This window comes from Podarcis cretensis (genome assembly GCF_951804945.1).
Source record: "Podarcis cretensis genome assembly, chromosome: 2".
NCBI lineage: Eukaryota > Metazoa > Chordata > Lepidosauria > Squamata > Lacertidae > Podarcis > Podarcis cretensis.
The window spans coordinates 38,126,272-38,146,294 of record NC_137171.1 but is presented as its reverse complement, the minus strand read 5'-3'; the positions used below and the strand labels follow the sequence as shown (position 1 = coordinate 38,146,294).

At 41.5% G+C, this 20,023-nt stretch overlaps 1 protein-coding gene across 2 annotated transcripts in view; it reads left to right on the top strand.

The window, feature by feature from the left end:
• OGFOD3 (2-oxoglutarate and iron dependent oxygenase domain containing 3) overlaps window positions 1-12,615 on the top strand; it is a 57,508-nt gene extending 44,893 nt beyond the window's left edge. For both annotated transcript variants that reach the window (XM_079966227.1, XM_079966226.1), the window contains exons 8-9: window positions 1,193-1,316; window positions 11,642-12,615. In XM_079966227.1, the coding sequence (XP_079822353.1) occupies window positions 1,193-1,316; window positions 11,642-11,778 (261 nt within the window). In that variant the 3' untranslated portion in view covers window positions 11,779-12,615. The remainder of the gene's footprint in view (window positions 1-1,192; window positions 1,317-11,641) is intronic.
• Window positions 12,616-20,023: the final 7,408 nt, after the last annotated feature.

The window sequence follows — 20,023 nt, the reverse complement described above, 5'->3', positions numbered from 1 at the left end:
CTACAATTCCCATCATCCCTGACCACTGGTCCTGTTAGCTAGGGATGATGGGAGTTGTAGTCCTAAAACATCTGGAGGGCCGAGTTTGCCTATGCCTGCTCTAGCAAATTAACAAAACATTATTTTACATTGCATCAGCCACGTTCAAACGGTCCTCTCATATCTGAAATATGAAACTGTGACCTATGCTGAAGTAAAAATCAATTTCTAAGGGAAACATTCTGTTGTTTGCTCAGAAATCCATTTAAAGTGCTCCAATAACATTGAATAATACAGCATTTTATAAGAGGTTGCCAACCATGACCTATAGGGAAAATGTTGCAGGGGATTTGAAAGGCGTCATTTCAGATGGCACAATGAATGGATTTTCTTCCTTAGGACGATTTCAAGCTTGCTTTAACAGTAATTGTAAATACAGTTCGCCCACTCTGTTGCAGTTAGTAAATGTTTGTCAAATGGGGAAAGTGTTTATCAGATCAAAAGAATAATAAGCAGTGTTGCAAAGATGAAGTAGTAAAAGGACAGGAATGCACAAATTCTTTGTGGGGACCAGGGGAATTGAGTGTTGCTGATATCCCAATACTTGTAAAAGAAATGTCACAAAATGAAACTTTCTGATTTTAAATATTGGAAAAAGGAAGTGAAAATTAGGTACCTTTTGGATCTATATCTGCTATACGAAGGTACATTTCCTAGTTGCGTTTATTTTAGTTCTGTTTGGCTGAGGTATTGACATGGGGCCAGCTAGATAACAGTCTGAGACCCTGCTATATAGCTGCACAGTTCACAGGGGTGTGAGAGCTCAAAGTCGTATCCATTTCTTCTGAGAGATGCAATCCAACAGAGTTGGACAAGATTGGTTCTCAAGAAATAGATATCTACAAATCTTTATTTATTTACAAATACAATTACAAAACAGTTTGAGATGTTCTTCGCCTTAAGTTGTTGTTTAAGTATAATATCCCTAGAAGAACTTTTGTCTGTTTTGCAAGTGTTTTAGTCTTGTTTTAAATTTATTTGTGTGGTTCCCCCCCCCCCCAATTCAAACACTTTTTAATAAGAGTAAATTGCCTGCTTGTTAAAAGGCAGTTAATAAATCAGTGGTGATGATGATAACTCCCAAGATCCTCAAACTTGCACAGAGAAACCCCTATGGGACTGGATATTTTTATTTGATGGTTTTATTTCCTAGGTGACCTACGGCTCTTTTGACTACACGTCGTTGCTTTACCTCTCAGACTACACAGAAGACTTTGGAGGAGGACGGTTTGTCTTTATGGATGAAGGGGCAAACAGGACTGTAGAACCCCGAGCAGGTTAGAGTTATCTTCACTGTATAACTACCAGCAGTTCATACTTGAATCTTACATATGTTACACTCACATAACCTATGTATCTGGTTGTTTCCGCTCTGAGCTGATTATCCAAGGATTTCACCAGCAATATCTGCTGAGCATCTGTTTTGGTGCCTTTGATTATGGTTCACTCTTTAGAAATATGGTGCTAATTTGGTGATAGGAGGCTCAAGTCCTTATTTTTTGCCTTTGCAAGGGTAAATGTGGGGCGGTTATCTCATCAATTGCTACTTTTTGTAAAATCCCATTGAGAGTGGTAGTGGAAGAGAAGCAGTCTAAGATGCTACAGAAAATTTATGAAGGTGGTATTCCAAGAAATATTGTACATCAAGTGTGATTGCTGAATGTGCAGCTGTGGAGGAGAATGTTGACTCCTTCCCAGCTGTTAAACCCCTCAAAAAGCTTTGTCTAATGCCAGTGAAGGGTGTTGTGTACAGGCAGGGTGTGTGTGTGGGGGGGTGAGGTGGGAATGGATGGAACTCTGCAGGCACATGCCTGCTTCCAGGGTTGTGTTGGCGATCGCATGAGCTGGCCAAACTATTTTGTGAAAGCTGTTGCCTAAGTACACACAAGGTCTTTCCAAAGAATACTGCTGTTCCTTCTAGTCCCCTGGAAACAATACTCACAGCCTTCAAGAGCACCAGCTTTTGTGTCCTGTTCATCCCATTGATGACTCATGTTTATATAGCACATTTTTCTGTTTCAGAGGTTATCTGTAAGTGTTCTTGTATAGACAGACATTAACACTAATCTTTTATCTGCACATTTCTCTATTCATTCCAACAGCAAAGCTTCTGTCCTTGGTGAGTTTAATCGCTTTTGCAAGCTGAATGCTTCTGCTCATTCACTTCATTTTGTCCTTTTAGTCTACATGTTTAAATAGTTATTTAAACTTACAGTAATAACAAGTTCTTCTCTGCTGTTGGAAGGAAAACTGGAAAAGGCTATGTCAACATGCAAAAACTGGTGCATTGACTGTTGGTTAAAGCTTGGTGCCGATACTGCTAAGGTTGCAGGTTTGATCCCCGTATGGGACAGCTGCCTATTCCTATTGTTTCTAAAGCACTTTCTATCATTTTAAAGCAAATTCTTTTTTATGGTTTAACAATACATCTGAACCAGCCCCATAAGTCTCTAGTGCTCACTTGTTCAAAGTAAACTGGATCCTGTAGTGCTGTTCCTCATGATCTACAGGGAATATTTAACGCTGAAGTCAGTGGGCTTTAACAGAGGTCCCCAAATCTCAACCTAGCTTACTAGCTAAGCCTTTTTGTCCTCACTGCCAACCACTGGGCTTTTCTAAGTCCCCTGGCTTGTGTGGAGGGCTTGAGGGAGCACCAGGGCAGAGATTTTTCTTTATTTGCACTCTGTTAAGGAGAAGGTGGGACGCAGGTGGCGCTGTGGGTTAAAGCCTCAGCGCCTAGGACTTGCCGATCGAAAGGTCGGCGGTTCGAATCCCTGCGGCGGGGTGCGCTCCCGCTGCTCGGTCCCAGCGCCTGCCAACCTAGCAGTTCGAAAGCACCTCCGGGTGCAAGTAGATAAATAGGGACCGCTTACCAGCGGGAAGGTAAACGGCGTTTCCGTGTGCGGCTCTGGCTCGCCAGAGCAGCGATGTCACGCTGGCCACGTGACCCGGAAGTGTCTCCGGACAGCGCTGGCCCCTGGCCTCTTAAGTGAGATGGGCGCACAACCCCAGAGTCTGTCAAGACTGGCCCGTACGGGCAGGGGTACCTTTACCTTTACCTTTAAGGAGAAGGCGGCACTGTGGTCTAAACCACTGAGCCTAGGGCTTGCCGATCAGAAGGTCGGCAGTTTGAATCCCCACGACGGGGTGAGGTCCTGTTGCTCGGTCCCTGCTCCTGCCAACCTAGCTGTCTGAAAGCACATCAAATGCAAGTAGATAAATAGGTGCCGCTCCGGTGGGAAGGTAAATGGCGTTTCCGTGTGCTGCTATGGTTTCACCAGAAGTAGCTTAGTCATGCTGGCCACATGACCCAGAAAAACTGTCTGCGGACAAACACCAGCTTCCTTGGCCAGTAAAGCGAGATGAGTGCCGCAACCCCAGAGTCGTTCATGACTGGACTTAACTGTCAGGGGTCCTTTACCTTTACCTTTAAGGAGAAGGCAAGAAACAGGAGAAGTCTAACCATGATGGCTATGCTTTACCTTCACAATTGGAAGCAGCAATGCTTCTGAATACCAGTTGCTTGAAACCACAGGAGGGAATAATGCTCTTGTGCTCATATTTTGCTTGCTGGGTTTCCCTCATTCGTATGGTTGGCTACTGTGAGAGCACAATGCTGAATTAGATGGGTCCAGCAGCCTACCCTTTGGTTCTCCAAGCTGCTATACAAATGAGAGGAAACTCTGCTTCTTTTTCCAAACACCACAGAATTTTCTAAACCTTCTGTGTCTTGCCAGGCCAAGATGTTCCAAGTAGGGCAATGGCCTTATGGGCTGCAAATTTGAAGCCTTTTTCTTGCAGCTGGTTCTTGCACACCGAGATATGCAGCAAAAGGGCATTCTTGCAAAACCATTACAGATGGCTGTACTCTCAAATTAATTTTCTGCAAGGCATTTCAAGGGAGAGATACCTTAATGTATCGAAGAGCTCAGCCATGCATACTTAGGTTAACAGCACTGAGGAGGCTGCCCATCGGTGGCTGTAGAATGAGCCTGTAACTAGGATGAGGTTGTTATCTGAGGCTGCAAGGAAGAAGACAAGGTGGAGGACTCTTAATTTTTTTTCTGCAGCATGGGAGTGAAGAGACTTTGGGTAATTAGTCTGATCTTTTGACACCCTGACCTTTGCTGGATACAACTACTTCTGTCAGTGATTATGGTTCCTATAGAAATAGAAACTTGTTTCTGATTACCGTATTTTTTGCTCTATATTTTTTGCTCTATCTCTATTTTTTGCTCTATAAATTTTTTGCTCTATAATTTTTGCTCTATTTTCCCCTCCTAAAAAGTAAGGGGAAATGTGTGTGCGTCTTATGGAGCGAATGCAGGCTGCGCAGCTATTCCAGAAGCCAGAACAGCAAGAGGGATTGCTGCTTTAACTGCGCAGCGATCCCTCTTGTTGTTCTGGCTTCTGAGATTCAGAATATTTTTTTTCTTGTTTCCCTCCTCCAAAAACTAGGTGCGTCTTATGGTCTGGTGCATCTTATAGAGTGAAAAATACGGTAATTAGGTCTTTGGATTCAGAACAGTTTTTTTAAACGATGTAAATAGTTCTTTCACTGCTTTTCCACCAGGATAACATGCCAGTGTGGGAGTTGAGTAAAATCACAATGGTGCTTCCCTAACGATCTTCAGGATTTGTTCCATTTCTTCGGAAGGAATACTAAAATAGGATTACTGAAATGCCAGTTAGTCAAAAGAGATTCTTGTGGCAAGGTGGTCTACTGAAATAATGGGCTTTTGCTGCCCAGGAGCAGTTTTGTCAGGTGCAGCCATTTAAACTAGGGCACAAACTGAGAAATTTTCTCCGGTTTGAATTTTAATCCAAGCTGGAGCAGACTTCAGCAGCTTCCAGTGCTCCTTTCAGCTGAGCACTTCTGAACCCATGGAGCTAATTTCTGGGTCTGAATCCAGCTTCAACATTCTAAAGTTCAGTGACTGTGACCTCTTGTTGTTGTTGGGTTCTCTATAGACAGTTTAAAATTAGTTTAAGAACACAGAAGTAGAGTTTGATTCATTGTCTTATGGGGTGCAAGATTTATTGAATTATTTTTTCAGGAACAGAAAGTACTTATGGAAATATAATTGGATTAATTAAACTCGTCCTGCATAGTACATATTGGATATGTTTCAATACTCTTTCTCCCAGTAGTGTGAATAATAGTTTTGAGTTAGCTTATGACTTATGAAGAAGTATCTGTAAATACACATGTCTTACATATGTTTATCGGCTTTGAATTTCAGGGATATGTACATATCCATTGTTTACATCTGCTGTATTACTGCTGATGAAATCAGTAGGCTTCCTTCTGATAGACACCAGTGTTACTTTTAACTGACATGTTTTTGAGAGTGAACTATAGACATTTTATCAAATATAGAACTTTACCTGCTTGTTGTAATAATAGGCTGTATCCAATAAATCCATCCTGTTAGCAGAAGAACTTGCATCTGTGCAATGAGACTTCCTCTCCCTGTGCCTCACCAAACAGTTCTGGGGTTCCCCCAACCATCTAAAGCTGGTGGGTGGGATGCAGGGAGAGATGGGAAAGAAAAATTTTTGCACAGATGGAATTCCTTGTGCAGATGGAATTACTTTGGTGGATGACTTTACAAACAAAAAGGCAAAGGATTTCCTTAGTAGATACATTTGAGTGGTTGCAAAATAACTACCATGATATGTATTTGTGGCTTTCAATAAACCAAACCAACCATTGTGGAATGTAGTTCTTGGGAAGTTGGTAACATTTTTTTTGAAACCCGCTTGACCCTAATATACAGGGCTTGGAGCTAGGTGCAAATTTGTGAAATTGTGGTTCATTGTCTTGATAATTTTTTCAGTTCAGTTGTGATTGATTCATTAGAAGGTTAAAAACATGTTTTAGAATAATTATAGACAATAAAAGAACCATGCAAATTAAAAACTAATTATTTTTAATAATACAACTGATTTAGTTCTTTTATGGGCATTAGCAGTATTCGTGTGGATGACACATTTCTTAAACTTTTAAGAGATCTCTAATTAAAATACATTGAAATTAGGACAATGTAATAGTTACTTAAAAGCCCAGCTCTAGGAATATTATAAGAGAACCTGGTGGAATGAAGATGTACTTCGCATATTGAATATTCACATATTCCTACTAAAGGAAGCTCTTCTGGTACCCACTTTGTTGTTTTTAATTATTTTAAGTTGCTGTGAGTTAATTAGATACGGTACTTATACTATGCTATTTTGTGGTTTGTGTTAATAGGTTTTATAGTATTTGTACTTTTAACTACTTCATAATTGACTGGTGAAGGGCAGGAGTAAGCAAGCACATGCAAAATTTGGGAAGTGATGAATTGAAGAGACTTGGATTAATCAGTGATTTTAGATATCTGGCATCAGCACCAATTCCACTTGCATGTGATGTGGGCAATTAGGAGTATTGCAAAAACCTGGATATTTGTATATTGTAGCAATTGTATACAGAACGGTGTGTATGTTTTTTGTTTGTGAATTGCTTCATAAGCTTTCACTTATCCTTAATTTCTGATACTTTCCTTGGGTGTAGGATTTGAACATTTTGTTACAAAGACAAGTGTATAATACACAATGTATTCTTACTTCACTGTTCTCTCAAGCAATATGCAGTTGCAACATTTTCTTCTGCAGACGTTTCTGCTGTTATTTTTTAAAAAAGTAAGATCTTTGAGTAGTGGTTTGTATTCAAGTTCTCTGGAATACCCTGTGGATTTAAAATTGAAAGAACTGGGGGCTGCGTGTTAACCTGAATGTGATGTTTGGAGTTTGTTAGCTCAAAAGCTTCTGGTGAATACTCCGAAATGGATATACGTGAACTAATATAAACCCTGAATGTGTCTATATTTTGTTACACACATTTGCCTGTATTCTCTTCCTCGAAAGCAAAAAATACGCTTTCTAAAATAAAAAGCAGGTACTATTGTGTCAAAGTGCAATGGCCAGGAATTATTTGTAAAGATTTGGCAATATGGGAAAGAACACAATAATGGCCTCTCAGAAGGGTGTTTGGAAGGGTTTTGTAGCAGACACTGGACTCAATCTGATTAAGGTAGTTATGCTTTATAGAACTAAAGTTTGTTGCTACTAATTTGACCCATTGATTTCAGTGGGATTTATGTGCAACTAACTTTTGTTAATTACCATGGATAGGCATTAGTGTTGCTTTTTGTCGGTACTTTGGCACCATTGACAGTTAGCCTACAGCTTTTAAACGCAGTCAAGTGAGGAACTCGGAAGCCTTTTGTATCAATCTGCTAAAATCTATTCCGGACTTGTACAATACTTCACACTGGCCTGTTGCTGATACCAATACAAGAAGCACTTTTACCACTTTGAAATTCAGTTTGCCAGAAAGGTAGCTGCATGTTTTACTAACCAGCTGCGGTGTGTTGGAAACCGGTTTTTCCCCCATAACAGTGCCAGCCTTATTGAATCCAGCATCTTTTACAAAACTTTAGTCACTAGAAGGGAGTAGAAGATTACAAACCATACCAGCATGTTTAGAGAAGCCCAATGTGTATTTTACCACAGATACCGTAGCATGCTGTGAAGTGTCTACACACTGTAGTCTTAAACTAGTTTTACAGTCATCCTTCTCAGCAGGGCATTGTAGTTTTGTAAGACGATAGACATTACTTATTATCAGCACTTGATCAAATAAAACATTTCCCATGGTTATGGAGAAGCTATGGCTGTTACAGTGTGTGTGTATGTGCTAAAGTTATCATTATAGTTGAATTAGATGTTGTTATCCTGGGAGGAAGAACTGTGTATAGATCTGACAAAGTGGCCTTCCTCCAGCTGTTCAGTTTCCCTTCTTTAATGCTTGTGGTTTCAAAGCACCAACTGATAATTCTCCTTAGGATGTTTGATAATAAAGCAGCATTTTTGCCTTTCAAGCTCACATCTTCGGAAAGCCACATCTTAGCACTGCTTCATGCAAAATCCATTAAGTTATATTATAGGTAAACTCATAATAATAAACAACAGTATATCTTACCCTTTTCAAGTTTGTAGCTTTGTTGTGCTTTGAAGCAACCACATATTATGATGAATTCTCCAGAGTGATAATGATCTAGTAGCTTTCTTGGTAAATATTTATCAGCCAGAAGTGACAAGAAGACCTTCAGCTTGTTTTGATATTATTTTTTTAGGACTGCCTGTATAATCCTTCACAGCTACAGGCAAAAATGAAAATGGTGGCTGCAGAATCTAGTTTTGCACTCTGTCATTTCTGTTTGTGACCACCCAATTATGACCAGATGCATGATTTCATTGCATATTTTATTAAATTTGATTAGCTTTGAAATTTTGGTCTTAAAAAACAAACATTTGATTGCTTCATTGTGGAGGATCTTTTTTTAAGTATGCTGCACAGGCTTGCTATCAAAGTATCTGCAATTCAACTCCATGTATAAGGGAGGCCCTTGGGCCTTTTAATAGGGATGTAGCAGGGGCACTGTTAGTGGGTGTGCTTCCTCCTGCCATTACTGTGGAGTGATAGGAAAGCTTGCTTTTGTAATGAAAAATGGTTAAGGAGAAAGTCTGGGGTAGGGAGCCTTTATCTTCCCTCCCATCAGCTGACTGGGGCTGATGGAAGCTGGAGCCCAAGAACATGGGTTATCTGAATATTGGAATGCACAATTTGATTATCTGCCTCATTATTCAAAGAATAACCAAGGCTTACCAGCTGAAACATCACAATGTCCAAGATTCAAAATAAGCTGCATGCTTAGAGGTGGTGTGTGGGGTGGGGAGCTTACTAATTCCATTTGCGACAACAAATTGCACCCATTTGTGTTGTCCTGGTAATTTCAAAATATCTAGAGAGTATAGATCTGGAGTCCCCAGTGTGCCATCAGATGCCTACCCATAGTGCCCATCAGGGACCCCTGCTTTTCCCAATATTTAAAACACTTTTTAAAAAAATAATGAGGCTTTTATTGGGCTAGAGGCAAGACATTGGGGGGGGGTTCTTTGGAGGTTGCCTGCTTCTTATTTGTTTTGGTGTATGTGCATTCTTACCTGTCCAGAGGCAGGGTGATAGTGGTTCTGAGCATCACCAGCGTTTTTTGTTGTTAAAATGGGTTATTTGTGTTGTCTATGGCAGTTCTCCAGATGTGGCCCCGAGGCCCAAAAAAGGTTGGAGACCTCTGCTATAATAAATGGCATGATAGAGAGAAAGGGGGTAAGGCACCTCACTGCTAATTGTGTTTGCAATTATGTTTTAAGGAGCTACAGGAGTCCTGTGGGGTTTCTGTATCAGCTACCAAGTTTGAAGCCAAATTGCCTTTTCTTACACATTAGCAACACACTTTTGTCCTCAGGCAATCATTCAGTTTCTGTAGTGGTTGTAAATAATCATTTTGGCCTGCTTGAGGTGTTGGGGGATCCTTTCGTTTCTGACCCTGCAAAAATGGGATCCGAGCCATATGCTGAAAATCTTCCAAACTTTAATGTATCTTAAAGTATGAATTAGCAGAAAGTAAAGCTGCTTGCTTGTCGCACCTTCCCCAAAGACAAGGAACATTCATAAACCATTTGTGGGTTTATATTCTGATTTTATCATGTGAACCGCCCTGAGACCTATGGGTAATAATAGTAATAATAATAATAATAATAATAATAATAATAATAATAATAACAACTCATGTTCCATATAAAAGCTGCTGTTCTTGCATAAACACATTTTAAAAAAATAAATAAATTGAAGTATTGCACTGAAATCTTGTTTAGTATAATATAGGCATTATACTTTGTGTGTTAGTAAGCATTTTATAGTTAGGGAATTGTTATTTTGGAATGTGAATAAGACCTTAAGAGTGTAGTTAATAAAGCCCTGGCATAAACTATTTTTAACAATGAAAGAATAGCTGGACATTTTACAAGTAGCATGGCAGAGAGCACTTCTTAAAACCAGATACCCGTGCTGCAATCATGCAACTTCAGCCATATGAGAGTTCCCCCAGCCCTTTGTTGCCTAGGAAAGAGATTTTTCTTGCTTAAGCAGCTCCAGACATCTGCCCTTGTTCTAAGAGTCAGTAAAAAGCTGGCCACTATTCAGCACAACATTCATTTGGGCAAATGCTTATGCCACTCTTAAGTACCCGGAAAGCCCAATATGCCTTGTGCCACCTACCTCACCCATATAGTCCTCCTTCCCAGTTGGCAATGTTTGTATCCGTTGGTGAAGAAAGTAAACTAACAGATAATTTAGAAACCTGCAATTCTTCTGAAATTACAAATTCTGTCACCGTTCAGGCATTTGTTTCTTGTGGGTTGATTGTCTGAAACCAAAAACGGCAACAACATCCTGAGTTCAAACATGCCAGCTCTTTATTTTTTGTGGTTGCTGGGTTTTTCCAAATAGTAGATGGAACTAAAATCCTTGAATGTGCATTCAAAAATTCACTGTATTAGCAACAACATGTTGTACAGAAAGATTTGGCCCTACTGACTCTGAACAGTTAACTTTGCTTAAACAGCCAGGTGTGAAATCCACTTTCAGATGTTGGCTGTGCACTTCCGCAATTTTTAAAAGAAACTCAAACACTGTGCATTTTAATTGGCAAAATTGGGCACCTGAGAAGGTTCTGCTATGAAAGTGCATGTGCTCTGTGCGCGCTTGCCTACGTGCAGAAATGTTTTCAGCTCAGGGGGAATTTGGTGTATAAACCTAATTATGGCCTCAGCACTCACGACAGCTTTCCTGTTTATTTATATTTCAGTCTTTAAAAGTGCTGGTGTGCTCAGCGGAGGAGCTAATGGGGGAACTCGTGCAGAGCAAGCTCCTCTGGGTTTTCTCACAATGTGTCGTCAGTTCAGTAGCTGGCTTGAGTTGTGGCTGGTGCACCAGTGCTGGCAGCAGCCTTTATCTTTCTGTGCTTCCCTTTTAGGATGATGTTCGTGCTCTCATGAGATGACACACGAGAGGGGAGGGGTGCATCCCATAGCAATGGGGCCTTTTGTCTGCCTCACCATGACTGTGAGCTATGCAGTAGGCTAAGGCAGATTCTTTATTTTACTGGGCCCTTCGGTCAAATAAACAAGCTCTTTAGACATACCGTATAGTGCACACTTCTGGGTTTTCTTACTGCAAGCTTGGTCACTCATTTGGTAGAGAGGGGTGGTATTCCTTACCGAAACGGCTGTCAAACAGCTTTGGTCTGTAGAACTCAAGAATGGTAGAAAATAGCCAAGCCAAAAATCTCATTTTCTGACAGCCGGGGTTTGAATGTTACTAGTAATCTGCATAGCAGCAGCATTCACTAGACCTTGTGCTCCATGGCAGCTGTGTTACTGCATGTCTCTGCCCTCCAGAACAAAGTATGGTTACATGGAAATAAATAAATCCATTAAATAAAGCAGTCTTTCATATTGCAGTCTGTCTATGTGCATCTTAAGTAGCATGATCTTGTTCTTTGGGGACCAGGTACCATGCTTTCGGATAGCATTCAAATCTTGAATCTGTAGATGTCCCAGGGTAGGCATGGGATAGCAGTATCCTAAGTACTGGCCACTGGGCAAACAGCATGCATCCTTTCGCTCTCCTGACTGTACGTTCTTCTCTTTGCAGGCCGGGTTTCCTTCTTCACTTCTGGCTCCGAGAACCTCCATCATGTGGAAAAGGTCCACTGGGGCACCCGTTACGCCATCACCATTTCCTTCACCTGCAATCCGGACCACGGTATCGGGGATCCTGTTTTAACATAATGGGACAGGTGGCTAGATGGATTGACAACAAAAGCCCTGTGCAGAAGATGGGGGGGGGGGAGTTTTAACTTCACATGTAAATTCCCCTCCACAGATCCTTCTAAACTTTATTTAATGTGAGCCGTTTTCTCACACTCATCTCCTTTTTAAGTGTTGCAAACAGTGCCTTAGGGATCACCTTTCTAAGTCTCCTGTAACCATTTTGCTTTTTGCAAGGTAATAGTCATAAACTGCCCCCCTCACCCCACACATTTAAGGGCACGTCAGAATTCAGAGACTGCAGAACATGCCACATGCACTGTCATTCCTCTAACACCGAAGATCAAAATGTAGTCACTTCAAATATTCCCTTCAGTTGTTGCTCTCAAAAGCACTATTTGGGGAGTCCCATGGAATAGTTTGTGGGCAGATAAACACTCAGGAACATGTTGTGAAGGAAGACTTTTCTAATAAACCTGTTGAGCTTTGTTGCCCTCCCCACCTATCCCCCACTCCTCCTTTCTTCTGTTATATGTAAATTCTGGAAAATAAGTGGGGCATTCAATTTACAGTCTTGAGCATTCGCACATTTATACACACTAGAGTACCATGCTTCAAATTCTATGTACATATAACCCAGAACTACAGAATTTTATGGACATTATCCATGTGTCAAGTGTTGTTTTTCTTTAATGTTACTGCAATGTTTCTCCTTGGAAACAAAACATGTGCTTTGACTACTGGAATGGACTGTTCTGTGCAAAACTGTATGTGAACTGAGAGATGGATTCAAATGGTCAGATAGGAGGAGAATACTCAAGTGATCTCAGGATCCATTAAAGTTTGCTTTGTTATGAACTCTTTGCCTTTGTCGTACTAGTTATTCACCTACCAAAGTGAGTCTGAAATAATTTCATAGCTACTCTAGGGCTGTCATCCCTAGCTAGCAGGACCCATGGTCAGGGATGATAGTTGTTGTCTAATAATAGCTGGAGATCCAAGTTTAAGAAATCCTGCAGGGCTTCAAGAATAATGAGCCATGTTTTCTTTAGGTAAAATTGAAATTGGATGAACTTAAGGAAAACTTAAAATCTATCTAGGATAGGCAAAAAAAAATTGATTCAAGAGTTTTGTACAATTGTGAAAATGTACTTTAATCAAATTGTGTAAGAAAATGTTAAGTTGGAAACATCACTGGGTAACCTGTCACTTTGCATGCCGTTTTAGCACAGAGGACACAAACTTCTTACATCACACAGATTTCCAAGTAATGAAGTAGCAAGCCCTAGTGGGCTACATTCCATTCATCTTCTACAAGATGGATAAAAAAGGGAGCAGTATAAACCAACTCTGTGCCCAGTCAGAAATAACAGCACATAAAACACCTGTCCTAAGTGTTGAAGAATAGATGTTCTAACAGACCTGAAATCATAACCGCCTCCTTGGATAAGCACTGTTGAATTTGCAGTGTCCCGTGCACAGCAGAATGATGAGGAGTACGTGCCACATAGTCTATATTACTTTATTTACACTTTAAAGCTGGTAGGTTACAGAAAAACATCTTGCCTCTGCCGGAGCAGAGAAAGCATCCTCTCTCCTCTAAAGCACGGAGAGAACAACAACTAGAACAGTGAAAAACAGGAAACCAGTGTACGTCACATCCAGTCTCCTTTCCCGTGAGAAACTCCAACAGCAATTGACTGTGGAATGTAAACATTGTCTTGTGACAAGCATTTCGCTGCACAGTGAAGAGAGCAGAAACCAACATCCTCCCCCTTTCTGTGAACATCACTGGGCAGCGTGTTCGTACAATATCAGTACAAACCCAACTTCTGCACATAGGTACAGTGTTGATCCCTTGATACAATCTTGGACAATACATCAGCAGGAATTTCATTACCTGGCATATAGGACACCATTACGAGTCCCTTCTGAATACGTTCCCTAGCATGTTGCAACTTCAATTGCAAGTGCTTCGTGCTTTGCTTACAACCTTCAGAATTCAGCAAAGCCAAACATGCTTTGTTGTCCTGGTAAACCTGGATTGGACATTTGACAGGAATTTTCATGTCTTTGCACAATTGTAACAACCATTCACAATCTTTGAGTGAATAAGACAGTGCATTCAGTTCAGCTTCACAAGTACTTAAGCTAACTGTTGTTTGCTTCTTGCATGACCAATCAAACAGACCCTGATTGTACATATAGCAAACTCCAGACGTGCTTTTCCTGTCTGTAGTGTCACTTCCAAAACTTGCATCTGCAAATATCAACAGCTGTTACTGCTATCTTAGCAAATTCATCAGCAAATCTCTTTGGAGGTCTGCCTTTTGTGGCTCTTTGTGACCTACGAATTAGCCTTAGGTCTTCAACACTCTCCTCTTCTTCCTTAGGAGAAAAGTGACCTATTGTGAACAATGGTTCTTCCAATTCTTGATCAGAGCTTTCAGAGGGTCGCATAGAGGCTTTCGCACTCTTGAAATCCTCTGAATCACCCGATTCAGTTTCAGAGTCAGAATCAGAACCTTCATCAGTGGGTGTGGGTTGCTGTGGCTGCTTTTGACTATCCTCAGTCTCATCACTGTCATCAGGATAACATTGGAAAATTCCCACATTTCGCTGCACAGTGAAGAGAGCAGAAACCAACAAGCACAAGGCTTTTATCTAAAAGAACAACTACTGGGGTGAATAAAAGAGATGGGGAAGCGGTTTTTAGGTCCACTGGCTTGGAGTGACCCATCTCCTGTCAAGCCTGGGGAGGGCATAGAGTGATGACAGATAGGCATCCTCCTGTTGCCGAACCCCCCTTTGACCAGCAAACTATGGTGATCTTACAATGATACACAATATTTTCCACCAGCACTCTCCCACCCAGAATTTCCTTGAACTCCAAGCTCAAGATAGGCATTAATAAAGGGTGCTGTTGCCAGAAAGGCCTCTAGAATGTGGGGTATGTTTTGCCAGGCATTTCACATAAAATAATCCACAATACAACCCATGTGGCAGTCTTTGTCATGGTTCTGTGTAAAACTGCATTTTAAGTATTCACTGAGGTACAATGTACATTAAGATTTGTTATTCGTCATCTGAATAACTTTCTTTTGAAAAATGAAAATGAGATTCACCAGTATACAGGGTGCGAAAGTAGGGAAACTTTTCAATGTGCTTGTAGGAGACTTGTAGCAAGTTACTCAGTGTGTTCTGTTTGCAGCAGAAAAGAAAGAGAGAAGAACCTATTTTCAGTGAAAAGCATCAGAAAAGAAACTTAACTGGGGAAGAAGAGGAGAAGAGTGTAATAATCCTGAAACATGTTGGATAGGCTTCTAAATTTAAAATCAAGTATTCATTGGCATTTTTGGAATATTTACCTCCTGCTCTAAGTTGCCTTTCAGCAAGACACCCAAGTACCAGCGAAATATTTACTATTTTGAACTGAATGCTTCTCATTTTCTACTGGGTTCAGGACTTAGCTTTTCATATACCCATGTGCCCTATATTATAAAATTGTTTTCTAAATAGATTTTAATTTGCTTCAACAACAACAGGAAACACTGGTGTCGTGTCATTACCATTTTCTATTCCAGATGGTATAAATTCCATGGGCACACATAAAAATCATAATCAACTTGCTCAAAATTTGTGTGCCGTTTAGATGTTCCTCTTAACACTTAACTGATGCTTCACAGCACACAGACCCAGTGGAGGAAACAAACGTGTTTCTTCCTCACCAACCAATTTGTTCCTTGAAATTAAGAGGAGGGTTCTTTTTAGCATTAGAGAGCTTCTGTTTTCATGTAGATTAAAAATGGCTTAACTTGAGTGGGTCACAAAAAACAACAACAGTGAAATGAAACACTGATGATTAGAACTGCTTTTAATAGCATGATCTAACTAATGCTTTGTAACCCTTAAGACTGATATTGAAGTTAGGGGGGAGGACCCAAGCCTGCTTCTGGGCCATTTATGATGGCATGTTAACATATACAGAGTGCAACAGTAAGAGGATAACTTAATTTATGCCAGAACCCCTGCAGGCTAGTGGTGGCTGGATCGCAGCGGAATGTAAGTTCAGCTTTGGAATAAAAGTGCAAAAAATGCTGATGTCTCAAGCTATTTATTTTAAGAACTGGCTAAACATGGCAGCTAGCTGGCAGTAATGATTTCATGGGTGACACTTGAACTCACTCTAATTCCGCTTGTGAAAGCAGCCAGCTTGATTGCTTATTTTGGTTGAAGGAAGCTGAAATCCATTTTTTATTGATGTTGCTATGCCAGGCCAGCATCTTCCGCTGTAGCCCAAGAGGCTTTTCTTGTTGCAAGCAGCCAAACCTCCCAGCTACAAAACTGCAGCAAGTTAGCAAAGCCAAACTTTTCATGCCAAGCTAATTCATTACAGGAAACCCATTGAAGGAAATACCCACCCACCCACCCACCTACCCACCCACCCACCAGGGGAGCCCAGCTATAGAAGCTTAACATGTCGAAACTGAGCATTTTGCCCACTGTACCTGCAAGTACAACAGGGAATACCTGAGGGCCAAAAGCAGCAGGGAAGTTGAGGGCAACCTAGAACCGAGAGGCATTTTAAAAAGCATTTTGTAAGCCACCCTAGGAACCTGTTGCAGGGTGGAAATGTAAATAAAACATTGCACATTCATGTGTCTGTTCTGTTCATATATAGTGGTACCTCGGGTTACATACGCTTCAGGTTACAGACTCCGCTAACCCAGAAATAGTACCTCGGGTTAAGAACTTTGCTTCAGGATGAGAACAGAAATCGTGCTCTGGCGGCGCAGCAGCAGCAGGAGGCCCCATTAGCTAAAGTGGTGCTTCAGGTTAAGGACAGTTTCAGGTTAAGAACGGACCTCCGGAACAAATTAAGTACTTAACCCGAGGTACCACTGTACAAATGTGAGGAGGGTGGGTTGCCTAATTTTTGTAACAGAAGGTATGCATGGGTGAGCGAAGCTTCACTTTCTCTCTCTCTTTCGCCCCTGTCCCTTTTCACCGTAGGGAGTTTTCTCCTGGTACAGAACAGCAGTGAGCCAGGCTTGGAAGAAAAGTCTGAAGCAATGGGAGACATCTTGTACTCTGGCATACCTTTTAGTGCAAAAATCACACATGAATATACCAAGGTAGCTGCCCCATTCACATACCCATTTGGCTCTGAGTTGGTAATGAGTCTGATCAATCATTTGGTAAATATACAACTGTTTTCTCCTGTTGATTCTGGAATGGAAGCAATGCCAGTTTAAGCCTTTGAAGTCTTGGCCATCATTCTCTTTTCTCACTGTCATAACCACTACTGAAATCATTGCCATTTTAGGCTGCAATTCTAACCAAACTTCCAGGCAAACCCCACTGAATCCAGGAGAACTCTTTGTGTTGTCTCTGGGAAAAGTAGGGCAGTCAAGTAACTACCTCCTTTATGTAGGCAGAGGAGAAGCTCCCGTTCCTCCAAATTTAACATCGTGAGAACAATTGATCATGGGAAACCAACTCAGCAAATGTACTGCAGCAAAATATGGAAGAGAAACTTCTACTGAGTGGAACAACAGTGAAGCTTTTGGCTTATAGATCTCAAGAGGTCTACATTCTATTCCATTAATTCATTTGGTAGCCTCTGGTACTTTGCTATGTACATGTCTGAAGCAGATTGGCATCAGCATGGGAGTGTTGTTAAAAACAGCAAAGTATCGGCATCCAGCCATTCCACTCTCTTACCTTTCTCCACAGCTGAAGGGTATACCTTGGGTTTCCAGACTTCTGAAACTCTTCAGAAGAGAAAAGGAAAAAGGTCCTGCTACTGCCTGATAATTCTCATATATATATATATATATATGAGATATATATATATATATATATATATATATATATATATATATGAGATATATATATTGGGGGGGTGTTTGTCTTATCTGCATTTCTTAGGTTTATTGGCATGGGGGTGGATTTGCCTGCTTTCTTTGTTGAGTTGTGCTGGGGGGGGTCACCTACTTTTTGTGTTTGGGGTGTTTTGTCTTTTCTCTTTGCTAGAGTTGCCTAAGGGATTTTTTGTGCTGTCTGGCTGAGGTGGTGCTTTGCCTATTTTTTTGGGGGGGAGCGGCTAGGCATGTGTTTGGGCTGGGGTTGTTGTGGTTCAGAGCATTTGCAGTTTTCTTCTGTGAAATAACTGTTTTTGTGCCCATGAAAAGTTTCTCACATTTCCGAATATGTCCCTAAGCCAAATAGATTGGGGACTCCACCCTAGATTTCTAATAGGCCATCAAAATAAAACAGGCACTTATGTAAAGTAGCGCATGACACTATTCATGTTTGGTTTGTCCATTCCCTTACACCCATGATGTAGCAAAAATTAGACTTCAAATCCTCTTCTGCATACTACCCACACTCCTATGCGCCTTCACTTATAAGATAAAAATCCCATGGTTTCACTAACAGAACATTCCAGCATGAAGAAAATATATCTTATCCCCCGGTTCCTTGTACATGTCCTGACAGAAGTAATGAAGTGCTTTTAAAATGCTCCCCCCCCTTAAAAGCATCCTGCCTCATTTACTAATGGATGAACTCCCTCCCCAGGAGACAAGCTTCGCTTTACAAACTTCATTACTCAGGCCTGTAGCTTTGAAAGCAAGGCGCTTCCCGCAGCGTTCCCTGCGGACTTGAAGAGGATGTGAAGATGACAACTGCTGTGTGCTAAGGAACTTAAGGCTGCTATGTATATACACTGGTGGCTGCAAACATGATGCCCACTCAGAAGCCTTTGCTGGTGCCCTCGGGGTCCCCTCTCCCCACTGAAATCAGCCTCGAAAGAAGCATTATAGGGTGGCCAGTAGGTTACAATGTGAGCATGGTTGCGGTGTGCTGCCCACAAGTTTCTCCAGTTTCTAAATATGCACACACACTAGTCTGAGAGCTTGCTTCTCCCCAGATGCACAGGATTGCCGTGTACGGCATTCTCTTCCTCCCTTCATAAAATTGCATGGACACAAACACTTGCAGATCATGACAAAGTTTGAAGGCCCTAGACCCTTTCTTAAGAAAAATCCCAACTGATAAAGCTCAATGTGGTCATGTTAGCAAGAACTTCCCATGCAATGTAGCTTGTCATACAAGCAACACCTGCTGGAATTTCCTCTTCTACACAACTATTCAATGGTGCAGAAGCCCTCTACCAATTCTGCATCTGGCCACCCTAATGGAAGATGATTCTTTCTCAGTTCTAACACTGCAAGCCAAGGAAATGGACCTACAAACACAGTTTAGTGCTGTCGTGTGGTTAGAAGATCTGCTACATTCTTATGCTTGTATGAGAAGAACTTTCCCAACTGTTTCTGTTAAAAGTTGGCACTTCTCCCTTGTACTGTATTTGTAAAACTACTTTTGCTTCCACCACCATTTTGTCTTGCAGCCAAAAAGGAAACTGTTTCCAGTCTGCAACATGAAATGCTTAAAAATGTGCATTGGGGACTATCATTAAGGTTGCCAACCTATCAGAACAAAACTGGCATAGCCTATTCTTGTCCTTTTAAGAACTGCTTGCTGTTTAGAAGTTAGCAGATGAAGCTGTTCACACCTCAGCAGTAATCATGATCATGTACAGCTACAGTGGCCACTGAAAAAGTTGGCAAACCTGGTAGGCATCTTTTCTGGTTACAAAATTCAACAATTGGGAATTGACAGAGTTGTAGGATCCTTCTCAAAGATTTGCCCCTGGTTAATTTGCAGTAATAGCCAGCCTGATTCTGATGTATGATCCCCATAAGTGCCAATGCTATACTGAAATAAACTATGTATACCAGCTGTGCTTTCCAATCCCACTAGTAAAGGTAAAGGTAAAGGTACCCCTGCCCGTACGGGCCAGTCTTGACAGACTCTGGGGTTGTGCGCCCATCTCACTTAAGAGGCCAGGGGCCAGCGCTGTCCGGAGACACTTCCGGGTCACGTGGCCAGCGTGACATCGCTGCTCTGGCGAGCCAGAGCCGCACACGGAAACGCCGTTTACCTTCCCGCTGGTAAGCGGTCCCTATTTATCTACTTGCACCCGGCGGTGCTTTCGAACTGCTAGGTTGGCAGGCGCTGGGACCGAGCAGCGGGAGCGCACCCCGCCGCAGGGATTCGAACCGCCGACCTTTCGATCGGCAAGTCCTAGGCGCTGAGGCTTTAACCCACAGCGCCACCTGCGTCCCTGCACCACCTGCGTCCCACTAGGCAATGCATTTATTCCCAAGCCTGAAAAGCAACACTCTGTAGTGTACTTTCT